The sequence below is a fragment of the Corvus cornix genome, chromosome 1A (assembly GCF_000738735.6).
Source record: "Corvus cornix cornix isolate S_Up_H32 chromosome 1A, ASM73873v5, whole genome shotgun sequence".
Classification (NCBI taxonomy): domain Eukaryota; kingdom Metazoa; phylum Chordata; class Aves; order Passeriformes; family Corvidae; genus Corvus; species Corvus cornix.
The window spans coordinates 68,646,211-68,664,801 of NC_047057.1; the positions used below are offsets into that span (position 1 = coordinate 68,646,211).

At 39.1% G+C, this 18,591-nt stretch overlaps 1 protein-coding gene across 1 annotated transcript in view; it reads right to left on the bottom strand.

Moving 5' to 3' along the window:
• Positions 1 to 6,917: 6,917 nt before the first annotated feature.
• LOC104692279 (solute carrier organic anion transporter family member 1C1) overlaps positions 6,918 to 18,591 on the bottom strand; it is a 53,080-nt gene continuing 41,406 nt past the window's right edge. The window contains exons 4-16 of the mRNA XM_020584874.2: positions 18,216 to 18,357; positions 17,997 to 18,129; positions 16,574 to 16,689; positions 15,851 to 15,997; positions 15,636 to 15,734; positions 13,933 to 14,178; positions 12,910 to 13,074; positions 12,231 to 12,426; positions 11,189 to 11,351; positions 10,334 to 10,518; positions 9,227 to 9,291; positions 8,971 to 9,088; positions 6,918 to 8,133 (exon numbers count right to left, since the gene is read on the bottom strand). Of these exons, the coding sequence (XP_020440463.1) occupies positions 7,920 to 8,133; positions 8,971 to 9,088; positions 9,227 to 9,291; positions 10,334 to 10,518; positions 11,189 to 11,351; positions 12,231 to 12,426; positions 12,910 to 13,074; positions 13,933 to 14,178; positions 15,636 to 15,734; positions 15,851 to 15,997; positions 16,574 to 16,689; positions 17,997 to 18,129; positions 18,216 to 18,357 (1,989 nt within the window). The 3' untranslated portion in view covers positions 6,918 to 7,919. The remainder of the gene's footprint in view (positions 8,134 to 8,970; positions 9,089 to 9,226; positions 9,292 to 10,333; positions 10,519 to 11,188; positions 11,352 to 12,230; positions 12,427 to 12,909; positions 13,075 to 13,932; positions 14,179 to 15,635; positions 15,735 to 15,850; positions 15,998 to 16,573; positions 16,690 to 17,996; positions 18,130 to 18,215; positions 18,358 to 18,591) is intronic.

The following is an 18,591-nucleotide window of genomic DNA, read 5'->3' on the forward strand; positions in this document are numbered from 1 at the left end:
AGTCAGTCAGGTTACTCATACTAACATCATTACCCTTTTACTTCTGTTGTTTGGGTACTTATTTCTGTACAATGTTTTTTTACATTATAGGGTTTTTGTGACTGGAGCATCTCGATTTTCCCAGGAGGTAATGTTTTATCAAAGGTGCGTTGATAATTGATGTCAGAGTGTAAATGAGATTCTGGTCAGATCTGATGATTCATGTCCAGATATTTACCCCAGGTGAAACTTAGTGAAGCGAGGTTTTCCAAACAAATAAGAATTAACATCATTCTTCATAACAGTCCTAAATCGATAACAGCACAAACCCTGCTGCAGGTAGTATCAAATGAGCCTCTTGCTCAGTATTCTGACAACTCCAAGGCTCTCATTTCCCTGTGCTTCCAACATGTACTGTTTTTTGAGTGCAAATCTAAGCACTCTCCTGTGAGCAGAACGCAGAAGTTTCTTCAAGGGAACAACTTGTACTTCAACAATCAACTAGTATAGAATATACAGAAAATTAAATAGGTGGTCAACCAAGTGGCATTTTCCTAAAGCTTTTCATCTCCTTGCTTCTCACAATAGAGAAGTAAAGACATTCTCCCTTCTAATTCCTCGTGCTCCAAAGGCAAGGCTTCACCATGCTGAGACGCAGAGGGGCTCCTGGGAGTCTGGTTTGATTGCAAAATCACATTACTGACTCTAGGATCAGAACTGTTATCTTTGTCCTGTGTGAGAGCAGTGACGTCTTTGACCCCAATCACTGGGAAAATCCTCCAGGAAGGAAGAAAAACGTGTTGCCTTCTGAGTTCATGAGAGAAATTGTTAACCAAGAAAGCTATTTTGAAGGCAAATTTGCAACAAATTTGCATGGCATGCTTTCAAATACCGACTACAGACCGTGTAGTTTAGGGACCACTATAGACAGCTTGCTGGGCCATAAATCATGGTAACGCCACTGAAATCAATGGACAAATAGAAAAAACAGTGAGTTTTCATCAGAATGGGGGAGGTTTAAGGGCATAAGCCTTGTATTTACCCAACTCTTCTTTGAGGATATCAAAAAGCTCTTTAATGGCATTTTCAAAGTCCTTCTGTCAGAATTACTACAGAAGACAGAAGACAGCCCAGTTACTTGGCATTTCTCTGTGTTTAGATATACAATTGAGCAGACATAATGACCTATGACTACCTGTTTTTGTGATGTTTTCTAGTTGTTTATCAAAGAAATAGAAAAAAAAGCCCCAGCAGCCCTAAACCCACAGTTTTCTGTGTGCATTAGGATCATGTACCCTATAAAAATCAAGCCCTCCTATTGCTTTTGTGTCCCCATTATCAACAACTCCTGTCTATCCTGGCACAAAAATAAGTTAGGAATAAAGTACTACTTGTTGCAGAGTAAACAGAAAATACCTCAGGCTGTCAACTTAAATGTAAAGCACTCAAAATTTTTTTATAACATAGGAGAGAGGTAACATTAGATTTAGTCTACCAGTTTTCACTGTGGAGTATGTTGTCATTTTGCCTTCCTCTAGTTTGAAATATGGTCAAAGTTTTTTCTAGCTGAAACTGTTAATATAGGTCTGAATCACAAGGGGTTTTTTTTCTCCAGTGGTACTTTCTAATTAATTCATGTGTTTATTCTGAACTCCATAAACATAACTAATTCACAGTTCAAGTTGGGGATTGTTTTCCAATGGGACTGAAATGCTGTTTTTTTAGCTAGGTGTTCTAAACATGCTATAATGTGATTACCACTTTTAGTGAAAAACTAAGTAAGTCTTGAGTGATTATGAGGAAGCAACAGGTCATCAGATTTCTGTGTATCAGTGGAATGAACTTAAATGAGGGGCAATACAGTAACTGTTACAAGAGGAATAAAGGTGGTAACACAATATTCTGATGGAATCCTTGAGATTTGGTCAGAAAAAGAATTACAGATTGCAGGAAAAAAAACACTAGGAAGTATTGCTAAAATTCTTATAACAGATCTGCCTCTTAAACCAGAGACATTCTGAGTCAGTGACTGTCAAACCTAAATAATTCATCTCCTCATCTGTGTTGCACTATAAGGCATTTATATAAAATGCAGCATTTTCTTCTCTAAAATCACCAGGTAGGAAATCATCAGAAGAGTTTCATGTTTCTCAGTAGGAGATATTGCTGCATAAATGAATGAGTGCTCTTATCTGCAAAACCCATAAATGACTTAATCATATTTGAATGCGTCTTTATTTTAATATCATCTTATCAATGGAACACTGATGTCACATATTATTACCTCTAAAATTAGTATTACACTAGGTCACATAATCACAGACTTTGTGCTGAGTCCTGGCTTAACTGACAAGACCAATGAAACCTGAAATATTACTCCAGCACTAATAACAGGTTATAGTAGTAATATTAGTAACAGTAATATGATCTGAAATATCTCAGAGGTCCTGCCAGGTTTTCTGTATTGATTGCTTCAACATTTTTTTTTAAAGCTGCAGGTGCACAGGTCAGAAAACCATCTTCTAAACATAACATGTAGATAGATTTCTACATAGAATTTTATTCTTCACAGCCAGTAGAAGGTATGAATCACACAAGATTATAATGGCCAAATCCAATATTATATCATTTGGAGGATGGCTCATCAGGATACCTGGTTTGCAGAGTGGAACACGTCAGCACATGAATAAAATTACAAATGAAGAGAAGAATTTGCTGTAGGAGACTATGAAAAAGTTTCCCACCAATGCTTATAAGTATGGATCTGCATATTAAAAATATGATAATAAGTTTGGAGGAAGAATTTCATTTTTGTGTGTCCTATTTTAGGTAATTTGGGTCACAATTTTGAGTTTAAAATCATTAGTATTCAGAAGTCTGAAAAAATCTACCAGCAGGCTCACTGAATAAAGCATTTCTTTACCAAAAAAAAATCAGGACACCTCAAAAACATTTTAACTTTTAATTTTCAGGGTTTTTTTAAGTGTCATTTCAGAGCAAGCACACAAACAGGTTCAACCCTTTTAAGATCATGAATGTTTGACAATCCCTGACAGTTCCAATCTCGTATTTGCTTTAGCCTGCAAATACCTGACCTTGTTTCGATTGGAAAAATGGCTAGATCATAAAGTTATAGAACAATATACAAAACAAGAGGAGATTCATATTGCAGCCAAAGGTATGATCACACCTGAGTGAGCTTAAACTACTGAGTCCAGCTGCCACCTGTTAAAGTGCTGAAAAAGGCACCTGCTACAGATTCTGGGAAAGTGATGGGACAGAAAGCCAAAGCCCTGTGCTGGAAACTGAAAGGCAAAGGCACGTTCATAACTACTGTCATTTGAGACTAAATGAATTAAAGCTAAACTTCCAGAACTGTTGTCTCCAGGCAAAAATTACTCTTGAGTCAAGAAATGAAAGGGTGGGAACTTCAGATAAAATAATGTTTCCAAAATACTTATAAGCTATATATAATATCATTTTTCAGACATGCAAAGCTCATCCAGAATGAGGGAACATCTCAATAACTGTTAATAAATAATATAGCATCCTGATTTTTGAAGCTGTATCTCTTTAAAGTAGGAAGTATTTCCTGAAGCACTCACTTTCTTGTATGTTTACTGTCATCTAAGTCATACAAATGGAAGTTTTCAAAGCACTGACACGGTCCTGTTTCATTATTGAATGTGAGTTAACCTTTTTGGAACCTGCATCCATTGGGGTGCCATTATAAAGAAAACCAGAAAGACAAATTTTAAGTTAGGAGTTTGACTTACAAATCTGCTTTATAAGTGCTTTGGAAAATGTTATTTTACCTAGCTTGCATTCTTGACTGAAGAAGTAAGACTGTAACAGAGTAAGGGAGTGAATGTGAACATCTCAAATGCCCAGGTAGTCTGTTCAACTTCAGTGTTGAACAGTGTCAAAAAATGTAGCAGATGCTCCAAGCAAAGTTTTGGCGGATAAAGAACACTTCTTCTCATGACAGATCATTCAAATGTTTATGTGTAATATATAATAGTTATTTCCAGGTCTGTTTTTCTCTGTTCTCTGACTCCATAATGTTGACAGAGACTGACCTAAGAGCTGAAGATACAAATGGAGAGTTTGGTGGAAATACCATGATTTCCATTTTTTTCTGTAGATCCCAGAAGACATCTTCAGAGAGAAAAACTGAGGAGCAGCAGAAAGGAACAAAACTAGTGCATGCTGATCATTGAGCTCTCACTGCAGAGGGTAAGTTGCATCAACTTAGAAAGAGGTGATTACAAGTAGGGGAGTAATTTCTTAACAGGATTTTAAGCTGCACAGTGCAGGAACTCACTCCAGCATCAACACAAACAATCCTAGCCCTGTGTGCAGTCCCTATCCAGAGGTCCCCTTTTTTTGTATTAACTGGGCTGGATTATCTGCAGATTTTCATTGTTAATACCAAATGTTGGACCAATTTAGTCTCGTTACTGTAATCAGTTCTGCTCCTTGTATTTCCATGTCCTTTTTTTGCTCTCTTAATTCAGCTTTCAGTGTAACACCTAAGAGCTGATGTCTTGCAGAGACTGCCCATGTGTGCTCTCTGCACTGAGTTTAGGTAACTGTTTTCACCAATTCATCTGTTCTCAGAGATAGAACAATTTAGGTAATACATCAATTTGACGCATTTTTATTCTGAGTTTGGCCCATCCATCCTTCCTTAAGTACCTGCTGCTACATCAGTTTTGTTCTGCAGTTCTATGTTTGTTGAAATGTTCAGTCCTCTCAAACCTTTTAAGGATCAGCAGGAGCATATTTGTTCAATACACTGCCTGCTGTTTCTTTGCATGCCAATACTGACATTTTTTCCAAGTTCAAATTGACTGCAAAGTGCATCCCTTCTCCAGTGGTGTCATCAATATAGAGATAATGACAACTGACCCAATGACACATCTTCCAGACCTTCTAATGCTTGGATGACCTTAAAAACTAGCTGTTGAATTTCCTATATCCCTGGAGGATTTGTCAAACAGGGCATTTGTGAGACCTGGATGGCAAAAGCGTTTCTTACCCTCCATAATGCTTCTTTTTAACCAACTCGATGCATTCCTGAAGTCAAGGAAAACAACAAACAACTTTAAATCCTGTGTATTAAAATGAGGATTAAAAAAAAAGACTAGTGGGCTGAAATTAATGATGATTCAGAAATGAGTCAGCTATTGAATTCTCCTTCAAAATCTGTTTTCAAGAAGGTGGGGGGGGGGGGGGGGGGGGAAGAATAGTACGAATAATTGGAAACCAAGGAGCTTTTGCAAGTAAATACTTGCAGGTACTTAGTGTAAGTAAGGAATTCCAGAAAGCATGCATGAGAAGGAGCACTAAGAAAAATAATTAGTGCTATTATTGCAGGTATCTTTTAAAAATAATTGATAACTGCTAGGATTTCAGGTGAATGCAGCAAACAATTTGACATTTTGAAAGACTTGAGAGATCTCACTGCATATAAGACACTTATCATTGAAGTGAGTTGAACACAACAGGGTCAGGTTGTGACCCTTATCCCACGGGGCACTCAGGGTGGGCTTGCACAGAACTCTAGGCTGTCCCTTATGTTTTCATATTTCACACTGATGCATTAAATTTATGTTATCTTTTAAATTCCAAGAGTTTTATTAGAGAGGAAAATGCATATATTTGTTTGCAACTAAAGTCAGTTCTGTTGTTCTGCTGCATTGGATATAAAGCTTGGCAGATGAGCATTTTGCCAAAAAATCCGTCTGATAAATTCTGAAATTTAAAAAAAGAATAGCTATAATATTTAACACTGCTTTAGATGACAGTTAATGAGTTCACCTCCCAGCTTGGACAAAGTCAAATTATTCACACCTGATGGATTTGCATCAGTAGATGCCTTGTCACCAAAACAAAACTGACAGATTTTTTTTTTGTCTCTGTGTCATATGCCTCTGATGTATTTTATTGCCTGTAGATTATACTCCAGAATAAAACTGTGGCAACATCCATGGGGTTGTAGCACCACATAAAAAAACAATGAGCCTTTCTCATGTTTTGCATTGATTCAGACGTAAAGCTCAGGGGACTGCTTAGAAAGACTTAGAAAACCACTTCTTTTTTTTTTTTAATGTGTTCCAGCTTTGTCTTGAAGAGGAGATACTAAAAAAAAGGGAAACACCTTAAGCAAAGCATACTTAGCTCAAAAATTGTTTCTGTATTGATTTTGGACATCAGCCACTCCTTGAAATGTGGGAAAGATTCCACACAGTTGTTTTTCTGTGCACTAATAGAAAAGACAAGAATAATTCCCTCGCCTGCTTTAGGCACAGAAAGTAGCAAGTTAGGAGAAGACTTTTTTTTTTTCCTATGTTTTTTTTCTCACCCATAGCGCAAGGTCTGAACAATGTAAATTTATTTTGCAGTTTACAGCATCTCACCTTTGCTGTGCTTCTTTTAGGAGTGGTGACTCCACCACTTCTCTGGGCCATCTATTCTGACCATTTCTGTGAAGAAACTATTCCTAGTGTCCAACCTGAACCTCCCCTGGCACAGCTTGAGGCCATTTTCCCTTGTCCTCTTGCTGGTTACTGGGAGAAGAGCCTGACCCCCCTGGCTACACCCTCCTGTCGGGGAGTTGTAGAGAGCCACAAGGTTCCCCTGAGCCTCATTTTCTCCAGGCTAAAGAAGAATAAAGAACTTCTCTAGTTTGATGGATGGAGAATCTCTGCCTTCAGTAAATATCACTTCATTTGGAAAAAAAAGTCCCATTCTTCTCCGTTCAGCTGCTGCAATCACTGCTAAGTGACTGTCATAACAGACAACATTTACTTCAGAAAAATTCAGCATTTTGCTCAATGTACGTTGGGTTTTTTTTTTTATCTAATATGCCTGTTAACCATATCCCACTGAGCCCTGAGCATCTATTTTAAAGTATCAGCCGTCCTGTTGTGAAATGCTACTCAAGGGCTCATCTTTTTATTTAAAGTAATAACAAGTTGTCAAGCTCCAAGTGACGCGAGTACAGTGAAAGAAAACCAACAAAAGCAGCTTTGAGTATATGAGCTAAAGGCTCACGCCGAGGGAATTTTAAGGTGTGTGGAAACACGGATGAGTGTTTTTCCTGCCTGATGATGAACTTGTCCCGGAATAACCAAAACTGAGTGTGAAAAACGAATCGATAGCTGCGACAGTCACTGGGGGAAACGCCGTCGTTTGAGTGCCCTCTGCCGGACACTGCGTGGCATCGCAACACAGCCACGGGTAATTCTTGTGTTTCAGAATCACTTAACTAGAAAAAAAAGTATTTTTAAATAAAATTCCCCCACTATAAGGCTTTTTTTTTTTTTTAAATTGTTTTCATGAAAAAATTTCTGTATTTTTAAGCAGGCATAACCTTTTCAGCTCAGGTAAGATAAAATTCTTCTCGGAAAAATACAGCTTTTGCTAATTTTGAGATGAAAACCAGTTGCAATGATGCAATTAGATGAGGTGTTTGGCTAAATGCTTTGGCTTACTGTGAATTCTGATTGAATTTGATGGAATCAGAAAGCTGCTCTTAGCCTTGAGCTTCTCTCTCTTGTGTCAGTCCACTGCGTGGATCTCCATATACAGGATCAGGATCACTTTTTGTGGGCCTTTGGCATGTGGATGTTCTGGCAGCACCTGACCCCACTAAAAACAGCAGACTGGCTCTGTCAGAGCTGCCAAGGGAGGTTTTTCTTTGTCTGTTGAGAATTTGGTTCAGTTTGTGGAACTCATTCTGTTACTGGTAACCAGGTACACATAAGGCACTTTCATACTTGTTTGTTAGTATTTATTGCTGTTGTTTGCAGTTCTGCTATTAGTTATACTCTCTCTACAGTGTTATTATTTATTATTTAGTTACTCACAGCATTGTGAATAGTGTTTCTGAAAGAAGTTGACCTGATTCACATGCCACTGGTCTAAATTGCTTTCTAAATAGAGGATTCATTCTCCGCATCAGAAGAACCTGGCAAACGTTCTTTGATCTTGCAATTGTCTTCTTTATTCATAGCAGCATCTTCTTGTCCATTCTCTAGAGGCCTGGAGTTCTTATTTTGAAAGTGTTTCTTTACCAATATATAAAAAATTATTCCAATCAAGTAGGAAGGACCTCTTAAAATTGCTGCTAAACCAAGGAAGACATACCTGTGGGACAGAGCATAGAGGATTGGGCCATTGAATTTTTCAAAAACACTGAAGAAAATCAATTTAATGGCTGCTAAGGTCCTAGTATATACAAAAAAAAAGCTTAGGGGAAGATATTAAAACTCATTCTTTGTGCAGGATACCACAAACTGGACATTTTTACTTGCAGAAAGATAATTGCAAAGTGAAATTCCAACATCTCTCTCCCCCTCCCCCCCCCCCCCTCCGGCCCCCCCTTTCTTTTTGGAAGATTTTTGGTCACTTCAAGGCTTTAGGCTCTTTAGGGCTTGAAATATATTGAGGTATGTAAAAATAAAAAACACATCAGAAGTGGTGACGTTTGAGTGAAACTGAGAAAAATCTATGGAACATTACCCCAAGAGACTGATAGTGTTTGGGTTTCACCAACACCTACAGCTACTCAGTACAATATTCTTGCATGGACTTTTCTCTCAAAAGTGGCCAATGCCCAAAGTTAGCATTCTCATCAGTGTGAACAAACTACCTGCAAATAAGGTAAATTTGGGTAACTTTCCTGTTTATGGTAACTCCTGAAGTCCAAGGTATTTTTAATTTGCTTTAAGTACATTAAAAATTAGAACTCATTCCAGACATCTCTGTCCTGGATATTAAATTTCTTTTGCACAACATAAAAACTGACTAAAAACTGAGAGCTTAACATTTGATGTTAAGATTTTTCAATTTCAGGAATTCTGGACTGACTTAAAGCTGAGCCCAGAGTTAGTCACAGCGTTTCTGTGTGGATCACACACTACAGTGTAAGAGAACAAAGCATGTCTTTCCACAGTGAGGGTTTTGTGCCCTAATTTGCTTCACCTGTTTGCATTGGAGTCATAGAGCCTGCAAGCCCCTCGCTTCCCACAGCTGGTGTTTCCCCATTTCAAGCACGTCTTGTCGATCACTGCACCGAAATAAACTGGTGCTGGAATCCCACCTGGAAGGCAAGCAAAAATGTGACAAGATTTCACAGGAAAGACATCTTCTTAGAAATCAGCTTTATATTTTCTTAGTGGTGATTACGAGCTGCAAGAGCGGCTCTAGGTGGATTGGACTCTGCAATGATTTCTCTTACCCAGCATTCTCATAATGAGTGTGTATAGACCAACTGCGAGAGCTTTGAGCTCTGGCTGAACACATCTGAAAAAAAGGAAAAAGATGGATAAGTAAGAAGTGTTGGCCTCTTTAGAGTTTAGACATGCCTATTAAACTGCTATTAAATAACCTGAACTTAATACTCTTGTTGATGGAAAGCCAAGATTTGGAAGAAGAGTGCTTCCTTCATCTGCTGAAGTGTGTTAAGTGGTATGAAAAAGGTGAATTAATCTACTGATTTCCATCAAAAAGCTCCTGGCAAGTCCATTCACTAAGCATAATTAAGGAAGTGAAGTTTTCAAGTCATAATCAGAGTCTATCCCGACCTTATTGAAACAAGCTCTCCAACTGCCTTCACACTCAGGCATACATTTCCCTCACTTGATGGAATACTTAATGGGAAATATCCTATTGCCCTAAGACAAAAGAGTTGCAGGTAGCAGGGTTAGTGCAGCATCTTTGTGTGCTTGAATAGAATTCCTCTGTACAAAGACACATCTTGGACAGCACAAAGCCTCCTGGCAATATGCTCCTCTGTTTCGTGGGGAACTGCACTCCAGGCATCAGAAATGGGCATTGATCTTGAATTCATTATATATCCAGCCTCTGCCATCTCCTTGCACATCCAGAAATCCTGACAAATGCATGGCACTTTAAAAATCCAAGCAGAAAAAAGGGACATGTTCTGGAAAACCTGATTACACCACCATAGAACCACAGAATGGTTTGGTTTGGAATGGACCTTAAAGATCATCTTACTCCAAAACCATCCTGCTGTGGGCAGGGACACCTTCCACTAGAACAGGTTGCTCAGAGCCCCATCCAAGCTGGCCTTGAACACTTCCAGGGACGGGACAGCCACAGCTTCTCTGGGCAACCTGTGCCGGGGCCTCACCACCCTCACATGGAAGACTTTCTTCTAACCTAAACTTTCTCTCTTTCAGTTTGAACCCATTACTCCTTGTCATACCACTACAGTTCCTGATGAGCAAGAAAGTCCTTTTTTCCCTAATGTGAAGAAAAAAACATGACTTTGAAAGTCTCACTAGAAAGCCTCCACCTTTGGTACACAGCCAGCTGTACTCACCTGAACATAATCATGTACGAAGGAGTGGCTCCCAGTGCATAACAAAAGCCACCTATGACTTGTATTACTGTGTAATAAATGAACTTCATTGAACAATCATCACTTTTTGGACATTGCCCCAAGGTGGCAGAATTGTTTCCTGTCCATGAACTGTTGATTTCAAGACATCTGCAGTTATGGAAGACCTGGAAGACACAAAGCAGGTGTCTCATGAAATGGGGATTCTGTTGGAGAGAAAACAGAGTAAAGAGATAGCTCCAGACCATTTCTGTTCTGGAGTGGTCACCTGGCATCAGGAAACATGCAAATGGCACAGCCCAATGACTGGAGCTTTGTCTCTGGGACTATGGGCATTACCTCCAGCATTCCATGGCAAGCAAAAATCACTCACCCAGAAAAACAAGCAGTATCCTGACATCCCAGAGTCTCACATGGAGGAAACAAGCTGCCTTTCCTTAACCCATTTTTCATACTTAAACATTAATGATCAGTATCAGGGAAGATTCTACTCCATCTTAGTGTACTTCTACTGTTAGGTAAAACCTTATGGCAGCCAAAATGAGGTTTATGAAAGGCAAAGCATGGACAACCTTCAGGCAACATGAAACCTATCTGATTTGTGTGTTTCTACCTCTTGTCTTCAACCTACAGAAGATTAAAGTTAATATCTACAACAAGGAGGTAGGACTTTTTGCTTAATGTGCAATAACTCAGAGACATCTCTCTTTTCTGTGCTCTCTGTAACCAGAAATCAAAAATACCTTACTGACTTTGGTTTTTTTATCCTACTTAGTCCCTGATGTTACATGGAAAATAAGCTGGTAGAAAACCTCTGAAACCAAAGCAGGGTCTTACTGTGCTCTTTCCATGTCCCTCGGAAGTCTTGCACCCAGCCAGACACGCCGAAACATAGGTGATTCCATTGGCTCCACACACAGGATCCCACACATTGGAGGCACATTTGCAGTGAGAGTTGCACTCAGAAAACAAGGAATTTTTGTGGTATGGAATGGGGTTGCTTGGAAGTTAAGTTCAGACAAGTGTAAGAAATTTTTAATTCAGTGCTGAAGTCAGCAAAGTCCCTTCTCTGTGACAGCGTTGCTGTCCTGAAACCCACTTCATATGCCCAGGCCATGTTTTCACAGCTGAGTATCTACATCTCTATTGGTCTGTTTGAGATTCCATCCTACTTGCACTGATATTAAAGTGATTACTAGATTATAGAGAATTTTAAAACAAATAAAAGCATTTCTACTGATTTTACTGACAGGTGTAGACAGAAAAGAGAAAGGAGGGAGAGGTCAATTAATTGAACTTAGAGCTAGCAACAGTTACCACAGTCCTATCAACAATATCTTTATCTGTTGGTAAAAATGCACCAGTGACAGAAACCAGATCTCCTGATCGCTGTAGTTAAAAAATACTCCTCTGTTAATGCCTAGCCTAACTTTTCATGGAGGATATGAAGAATGCAGTATTCTCTTTTGCTTTCAGACCTCCTTTGTGTATTGAGCAAAAAGGGATGTCTTCCCTCATCTTCTCCTTTCTAGGTAAGTTAAGCTTATGAGCTTGCCATTTTTTCATCTCAGTGCTCCCTAAGCATATTCCCTGGTCCACCATTTACATTCTTAGTGAAAACACTGCACAGCAATACCCCCACCCTCCCCCAGCAAAACAACCTACATTGCTAATGATGCAATTCCTAATTAATCTTTAACCAGCATTGGGCTTTGTCACGCTGACACTCTGCTGACCAACAAAACTACCCCAATGACATGTGGCAGTGTTCACTTTCTCTCAAGTATTGCAAAAGCATGTTTCTCTTTTGGCCTTGATGTCACAGTACATTTTTTGAGAACTATGGAGAAAACCACAATCTTTTCTATTTTATACTCACCCTTCATAGGACACTGTCATCCCTGCCACCACATAGTTATCACAGCCAACAAAAAAGTGCAATAAACTGATGGCATAGGCCAAAAATGACATGGTAAATGAAAACTTTGTTGCACTAATGATGCCCATTTTGTACTTTTTCATTATAAGTCCTCCTAGGAAAATTCCAAGACTCACAGGAGGTAAGGATGTCACTCCTGAAAGAGATTATAGAAGGGGAATGTTAGAATTAAAGAATTGTTATGGTCTTAAGAGCCAAAGTCTGTCCTTAGTTTGTCCCTGGCAGCTTCATGGTCTGTTATGACTTCAGGAAGGTTTGTGTTCAGTCCAACCCCTGGGTTGCATATGCTGTTTTTGAAGTGCCTAACCCTCCAAACCCACTTCCATTGCAAGGAACTTGTTAGATGCTTCAGCAACTAAAACTTCCCCACAGCACTCATTGCATATTTGGGGTGCCCTTGCTATAGATATAGTATCAATGCAATGTAATGTTAATATAATTTAAAAATTTCTTATGGTCCCATAAGCACACAACCCGTGTTTTTTATAATTTAGGTTCAGGTCACACCACCATTTACTTCAACCTGTTCTGCAAGGAAATCAGCTCCAGATAAAACACACGAGAACCTTTCCTCATGCACTCCTTACAGCACAAGCAGTCCTTGCACGGTGTAACTCACCTATTATAAAGTTGGATTTGGATGTAGATTGTCCATACTGCTGTTCCATATACTTTGGTTTGTAAGTGAAGAAACCAATAAAACCACTGAACTGTAACAGTGAGCAACACAAAAACGTAAAGTACATTCGATTACCCAATACTTTTTTCAGGGAGGTATAGAAATCTGAAAGAAAGGGACATATGAGTGGGCATTGAAAGATGCATGGCATAATTACTGGTGAGTAACCCGCAAAACTTAGGGCAAGGTTCTGCTCTCAGCTGTCCAAGTGCAGGTTGTACTGATCTTCATTTGCATGAGGGTATCTGAAAGCAAAATCAGGTTCTTGAAAAACACCAGAGGTTGAGATACAGGAAGAGAATCCTAAAAGAAGACAGAAGTATAGGTTAAGGCCTGGGTGCTCTATTGAGATATGTACATGAAGACTGAAGGGCTCCACACAGCACAGACTTGTTCAGCTTGCATGAATATTATCACAGGCTCAAGGCTAAGTGCGAACTGCCTTGGTGGAGATATCCAGTGTCTTGCACTGGGATCTAAACAAAAAATTTGACAAATGAAGCAATGTCACCTCTTTCCATCACCTTTCCACCATTTTTGTGGCCTAAGGACTGCACAACCAGAGCTATTCAAGCCTGATGTATTTTCATCAGGTACCAATATGCTTCAGAGTTTCCATGAACTCTCTCAGATGAATAATTTGTCTTTCCATATTGCAAAAGGAGCCGTTATTGTTTCCTTTATATTCAAATACAGAAACACTTTTCTACTGTTCAAATTTCTTCCAGCACAAAATTTTAGAGGTAGGTGCCTCTCAGGTGATGATTTATTGCAGGTGATGCATGCAGAACCTCAGAGTCCTTTTACTTCTAATAATTTTTGGTGGATCTTTCCTTTCCTGGAGATAGCTGCCTGGTTTAGATGGAAGTGCAGGGGAGGCAAAATGTTTTGCAGAACTGTTACATTCCCTATGTGTGTTTTGCCTACTGCTTTTCACATTTATTCAACATGAGAAACACTTGCCTTTCAGCATTACTGACCACTTCCTTGGCTTAGTTTTTTCAGGAGAAAGTTTATTCCTCGAGGAACCCGTGTTTTCCAAGAGACCACGTGAAGTTTTGTCCTTATTGGGTTTCTCTGGCTTTTTCAGACTCTTTGGCAGGAAGCAAAATGGAATAGCAGATAGGAAACTGGCTGCTCCACCTATTAAAAAGCCAAGCCACCATGCTCCCACCCAGCGGGAATCCTGTGGGGTGATAGTGATGCTCCCTAGAAATGAGGGAAACAGGCACAAGTTACCCCAGTGAAGAAGCTGAACCTTCCCAACCTTTGTCTGCTATGACAGCTACATTTTATAGTGTCTGACTTCCAACAATAATGAGGGAAGATCCATGCAGTGAAAGCATCAGGAATCATACCCTGAATGGTGTTATGGAATCACAGATTGTTTTGGATTGGAAGGTACCCTAAAGCTCATCTTGTTCCAAAACCCTGCCATGGGCAGGGACACCTTCCAGTACACCAGGTTGGTCTGAGACCCATCCAACCTGTCCTTGAACACTTCCAGGGATGGGGCATCCAAATCTTCTCTGGACAACTGGTTCCTGTGACCTACCATCCTCACAGGGAAGAATTTCTTCCTCACATCTAATCTAAACTTACTCTCTTTGGGTTTGAAGCCATTCCTGTTTGTCCAGTGCTATTTTATCTGCCATTCTACACCTTTTACTGACTGATGTTTTGTGGCAGACATGGCAACACCAAGGTCCTTACCCAACACGTGGGAAACCAAAGGGGTGGCAGACAGGCCTCAAGTGTGGTGTGCTTTTTAGGCTGATACCTTTCTCCTGAGACCATCCTCTGCTCTCCTGAATTGTGTAGGTTACTAACAAGCAACTGGACATTCTCTGTAGTGTCAGCGAAATTAGCCACAGCTTTAAATGGATTGCAAGGCAGATGAGAGCAGCTGGTTGTATTTTTATGATTGTTAATTCTGGCATGTTTCACAAGACTTTTCCTAGCATGACTGGAATTGGCTCACTGTCTTTACTCTTAAATAAAATCAAACACTGGCTTAACAGAAGGCAAAGACAAAATAGTTCACCTGTGTAACTACAGGATTCTGAACATCTGAAAACTTCTCTGTCCTGCTAGAAAAACAAGATCACTGAAAGGGAACAGGATGAAGGACCACAGCCACCACTTACAGGGATTGCCATGTCCCCTCTGGCATTGTGCAGATGTCAATACTTACACACGTTTTCACTTCATCTGAATAAGGAAGGGGTGGGAAAAAGTGTATAATGTGCTGCAAAAACTATGTGAAATGTAAATAATGTAAAATACTCAGTGGAATGGGTGGATAATTCCCCCAAACTGTAAAGCTACTGCGCTAGCAGAATCTTTTTGTTAAAATTCAAGTTTAGAAAAAAATCTTGGTTCTGTGAGAGTTCTTGGTACTAATAGAGTTAAGTGTGTATTACAATCCTTTAATCTTAAAGGACAGTTCTAAAATATGCTCTCAGTATAATTCTGTCTTCACTCTAAAAGCTTTTAGTAATTCAGTAAAATTTTAATAAATTATACAATTTAAAAAATTAAATAAATATAATTAAAATATAAAATATATGAATATAATTAATATAATGAGAACATATGCAACTGTTTATATGAACTTCTTATGAACAAGTATTAGCTTACTTTCACTTTTCCTCCTTTTTGCTTACCTAAATCCACAAATCCAATATCCACGTACAGTTTCGCACATAGAGATCCCAACAGGAAACCAAACATTGGGCCCATCATGGCTATTGTGTGCAAACATGCTGAAAATACAATGAAGCAGATGCTAGTACCCTCTAATGGCTGGATGTTGTCTTCTGCAGAGGGTGATCAACCTGTTATACTATGACTCTCTCAGTTTACTTCATGTTGAGATTACCTACATACACAGGAACATTCTCTTCTTTAGCAAAATCATCGAGATAAGAGATGCCCAGTGGTGTTATTGGTGTCTCACCAATCCCACGTAACATGTTTCCCAGTAAGATATATATCCACATATATGATGATGGTTCCTTCTCACAGCCTGCAGATGAGAGTTAACACCTTTGTAATAAAATATTTGAATGGGAAACAGTGAAACATCACAGGAAATGTAGCGCATTAAATGATTATAGCTTAGAATTCAAGGCATTAAGAACATTTTCCTTATGGAAGATAAATGAAATGCTGTCAACCCCATTATAACTTTTCGTGATCTTTTAATAACACTTTCTTCTTCCTCCATTGCATTTGATTTCTAAAAATACAGGTAAGTATCACCCATCAGAAAAAATGCTCATTAAAAAACATAACTTACTGATATTTTCATAAATATATTACCTGGCATATATAATGTATCTTTAATGTGAGAAGTCTGAGATGGTTTCTGGTGCAAAGCTTGGCTCATTCTCTACCTGTGTCCCATACAAGGAACACATAGAACAGCTGTATTCCATATTGTAAGGAGGATAATAGGAATCTCCATTTATTTCTGTTAAACTCTGTGCAGTTTCATGTCCTATTTCTTCCACTCCCCAGCTCCAGGTCCTGGGTAACTGAATCCTTGCAACCAAGGATAAAACAAGCTCCTGTATTTGTACTTTCATTTACAGTTCCTTACCTGATAGCGAAACTTCCAGGACAGTGTCATTCACATCTTGATGTAGGGAACAGGGATTTATGCTGGTGGTTAAGTTGGCTGAAGAAGCCGTATGTGATGTTGTCTCATACTTGTAGCTGCAAACACACAACAGTAGGTTTAGAAACAGTGCTCACTGGGGAAACACCAGTGTGGTAGGGCTGGAACCATTTGGCTGCTGTTTCCCTAAAGAGAAACGTATCTTTGATTAAATATCAATTCAAAGTGCTACTGAAGGAGCAAATAAGATTATTTAAGAACATTTTAGAAAACTGAAATACTAAAATGAAGAACAAATAAGACTTAGAATTCTCTGTCTGGAAGGCATAACATTTTAAGCTGGAAAATACAAAAGGGCTTGTGAAAGTATTTCAGATGGGATTGAATTTTTGGTGTCTAAATTTAGGGCCAGGTCCAAGTAAACTCCCCATGTTGACCTGACAGCCAAGGAGAAGAAGAATGTCTTGAGTTTGAGCAAAGGTCCCCTTTTCATCTTTGATATACGTTTAGTCAGTTCAGCTGCTTTAGCATGATCCCTTTCCCAGAAACAAGTGCTGCTGAGAGGCAAAGTACAATTAGCTTTGGCAGAACAACATGGTAAAGCACACATTCTGCTTCAAGGAGCTGCCCTGTCTCAGACCAGGCAGGCTTATTTTTCAGGTTGAAACAAAGAGCAGTCATCAGGAGAGACAGTGCAGAGCAGCTCTACAAATTTTCAGGCCCATGTTCATGAGCTGCCTAGCATAGACAAGTATGATACATGGTCTGTCTTAAAGAGTGAAAAACTGATGAAAAGTCTGCAAGATCCACTAACATGAAAGAAAGCATTACTCAGTTTTCTTTTTGCACTAGTATACCTAAAAATATTCCTATATATTTAAGAAATCAACATAAATATGTCTTTCTCTATTAGCTATCCCTGTGCCCAAGCTATGGCTAGAAACATTAGCACATACAAGTATAATGCAGTAATTCTCTGAGCCTGCAGAAAATGAATAAAAATTAACCAGATACAGAAAATCAGTTTAACCAGGCATGTGCATTTGGATCAGGAAAAAACCTAGTATGAGTTCTACCAGCACTGATCCATCTGCAGGCTCTAGCATAATTTCCTTCTTTGCCTCCTTTCTGAACAAGCCTGAGTGGAAACTAAAGCATTGTGATTGTCCCATGTTTTCCAGGAGTTGAACTTTCACTTCAGAAGAGCTGTATTTTTTAAATGAACAGTCACCATCACAATAGTAATGTGTGTGTGTGTCACGTGTGCTTCATTGCACATGGAAGTGAGGTTCTACAGGCCTTTGGAAATCTAAGGCTAAATGTAGACCAAGTTTCATTTAAAAACCAGAAAGCAGAATGCAATTCCAATGTTAGGTTACCCAAATTAACCATGATTAGTACTTACTATCCCATGAAGAAATGAGGCATTGCTGATAAAAAGCATCCCAAAGCCATAGTAAAGCATCCCACAGCTATTACTTTTGGCCTATGAAGCTTAGCTCCAAAGTAGCTTACGAATGCAATCACCAGCAGGTTACCTGCAAGGTAATGAACCAGAATTAGTGCCAGATGCTGTCTCATGTTTCTCTGAGCAGTTTTCTGCATGTTAGGGAATGTCCATTACCCATCTCAAAGCTCCCGTCGATGAAACCTGCAGTAGATGACGTCAGGTCAAACCTTCGTTCAATCTGAGTGATGGAGCTTTTCATTATCGTACCACACAAAGCTTTACTGAAGTAGCTGAATGACAGAGCAGCCAGAAATATCTGGAGAAAGATTCAGACAGAAAATGGGAGGTAGAGGCAGGAAAACTGGTCACAGAGGGATCAAATATATTTAAAGCTGTGTGGAACAATCACCATCATTACATATATTTGTTACTCAAATTGCAGTGGCAAAGTTACATCTTAACCCAAATTACCTTTTGGTTGGGTCATGCGTCCCTTATTTTAGGCCAATTCATAACTGATTCTAGCTCAGTCATATGGCATCAAAATAAA